Genomic DNA, 1,958 nt, shown 5'->3' with positions numbered 1-1,958 from the left:
ATGACGAAAGTGTAACACGGCTTCTTACCAGAACCAATGGCCAAGATTGCTGACTGAGGAGGATTTATAATAGCACAGAACTGTTTAATTCCAAAAGGACCTCCCAAGTTTGATACTGTGAACGTGCCACCCTGAAACAGAGAACGAAAATGGTCAATGAAAAATGTTGTTGATTTCATACTTATCATCTACTATGCGATAAATACCTCGTAATCTTGTGGTTTTAAGCTGTTATCCCTTGCTCTTTGAGCCAACTGCTTCACCTCCTCACCGATTGTACCAAGTCCCTTCTTGTCTGCATCCTGCACCACAAGTAATAAGTTAAGAGAACGGGGGAAAATGCACAAAACCGAACTAGCTAGCTTTGACTAGCTTACCCTAACTACTGGAACAAACAATCCATGCTCAGTTTGTACAGCTACATTTATGTTCACATTGTGGTATCTGCATGAGATGTACATTTGTCATATCACATTTCTTGCCAATATAATTTGAGTGAGAGGTATAAATGCTCCGTAGGAACTCACTGGCGAATAAAATCATTCATCCAAGAACTGTTGCACTCAGGGACCTTTCGAAGAGCCAAGGCTGCAGCCTGCGCAGAACGTAGAGGTAAATTTAAAACTGGAGATCACAGAATCCACATGAGCCCAATACGACTTACAAGGCAACAACGTACGTATAAGAACCGGTGAGTACCTTTATAACAAGGTTGTTAATAGATATCTTCTTTCCACCAGATGCTTCCTGCAGTGGGTTCAGTTCCCCTCGTAACTTGTAGCACAACAAAATGAAAAACTCTTCTTTAGACAAAAGTTCGGTACTAAAATTATCCACGGCAAGTTTTACAAAATCAGGCCTGAAACATACTTGATAAGTTTGTCGACACGTGTGTCAACTGTCAAGTAGTAATGTGGGATGGTTTGATTAGAAGCTAGGAGGCGGTTTGCAGTAACCTGAAAAGAATAAGAGTTAAAACACTACAAGGCAGATAGGATCAACGAAAAAAAGTCTCAGCGGCATTTTTCAATGCTGAAACAGGGTAAAAATAGAAACTGGCACTGGGCTCTGGGTTAATAGGTTAGTCCCAAAAATGATATAAAAGTGTATAATAAAGCCCATAAACATTCAAAACAGTAGATAATATAGCATGGAGCAATCAAAAATAATAGATACGTTGGAGACGTATCACGCACCAGCCCATTAGGGGTTGGTTCCCACGCCACTTCAGCCCATGGGGCCCTCCGGGATAGGTGGCCCCACCCGGTGGACCCCCGGGACCCTTCTGGTGGTCCCGGTATAATACGGTGACCCCCGAAACTCTCCCGGTGGCCGAAACTGGACTTCCTATATATAAATCTTTACCTCCGGGCCATTCCGGAACTCCTCGTGACGTCCCGGATCTCATCCGGGACTCCGAACAACTTTCAATTAACCGCATACTAATATCTCTACAACTCTAGTGTCACCGAACCTTAAGTGTGTAGACCCTACGGGTTCGGGAGACACGTAGACATGATCGAGATAACTCTCCGGTCAATAACCAACAGCGGGATCTGGATACCCATGTTGGCTCCCACATGCTCCACGATAATCTCATCGAATGAATCACGATGTCGAGGATTCAATCAATCCCGTATACAATTCCCTTTGTCTATCAGTATGATACTTGCCCGAGATTCGATCATCGGTATACCGATACCTTGTTCAATCTCGTTACGGCAAGTCTGTTTACTCGTTCCCGTAACACATCATCCCGTGAACAACTCCTTGTTCACATTGAGCTCATTATGATGATGTCCTACCGAGTGGGCCCAGAGATACCTCTCCGTCATACGGAGTGATAAATCTCAGTCTCGATTCGTGCCAACCCAACAGATACTTTCGGGGATACCCGTAGTGTACATTTATAGCCACCCAGTTATGTTGTGACGTTTGGCACACCCAAAGTACCCTTA

General features: G+C 44.0%; 1 protein-coding gene across 1 annotated transcript; it reads right to left on the bottom strand.

The window, feature by feature from the left end:
* Positions 1 to 16: 16 nt before the first annotated feature.
* Positions 17 to 956, bottom strand: LOC119345423 (dihydrolipoyllysine-residue acetyltransferase component 2 of pyruvate dehydrogenase complex, mitochondrial-like; the record flags this gene model as incomplete). Its single annotated transcript, XM_037615506.1, has 6 exons — positions 17 to 131; positions 207 to 302; positions 378 to 444; positions 528 to 595; positions 700 to 775; positions 871 to 956. Coding segments are annotated over 6 exons (508 nt in total), but the record flags the coding sequence as incomplete, so codon positions are not given.
* Positions 957 to 1,958: the final 1,002 nt, after the last annotated feature.

This window comes from Triticum dicoccoides, unplaced genomic scaffold, assembly GCF_002162155.2.
Source record: "Triticum dicoccoides isolate Atlit2015 ecotype Zavitan unplaced genomic scaffold, WEW_v2.0 scaffold2369, whole genome shotgun sequence".
NCBI classification, from domain to species: Eukaryota; Viridiplantae; Streptophyta; class Magnoliopsida; order Poales; family Poaceae; genus Triticum; species Triticum dicoccoides.
The sequence above is the reverse complement of the archived record's forward strand: the minus strand, read 5'-3'. Positions and strand labels throughout refer to the sequence as shown.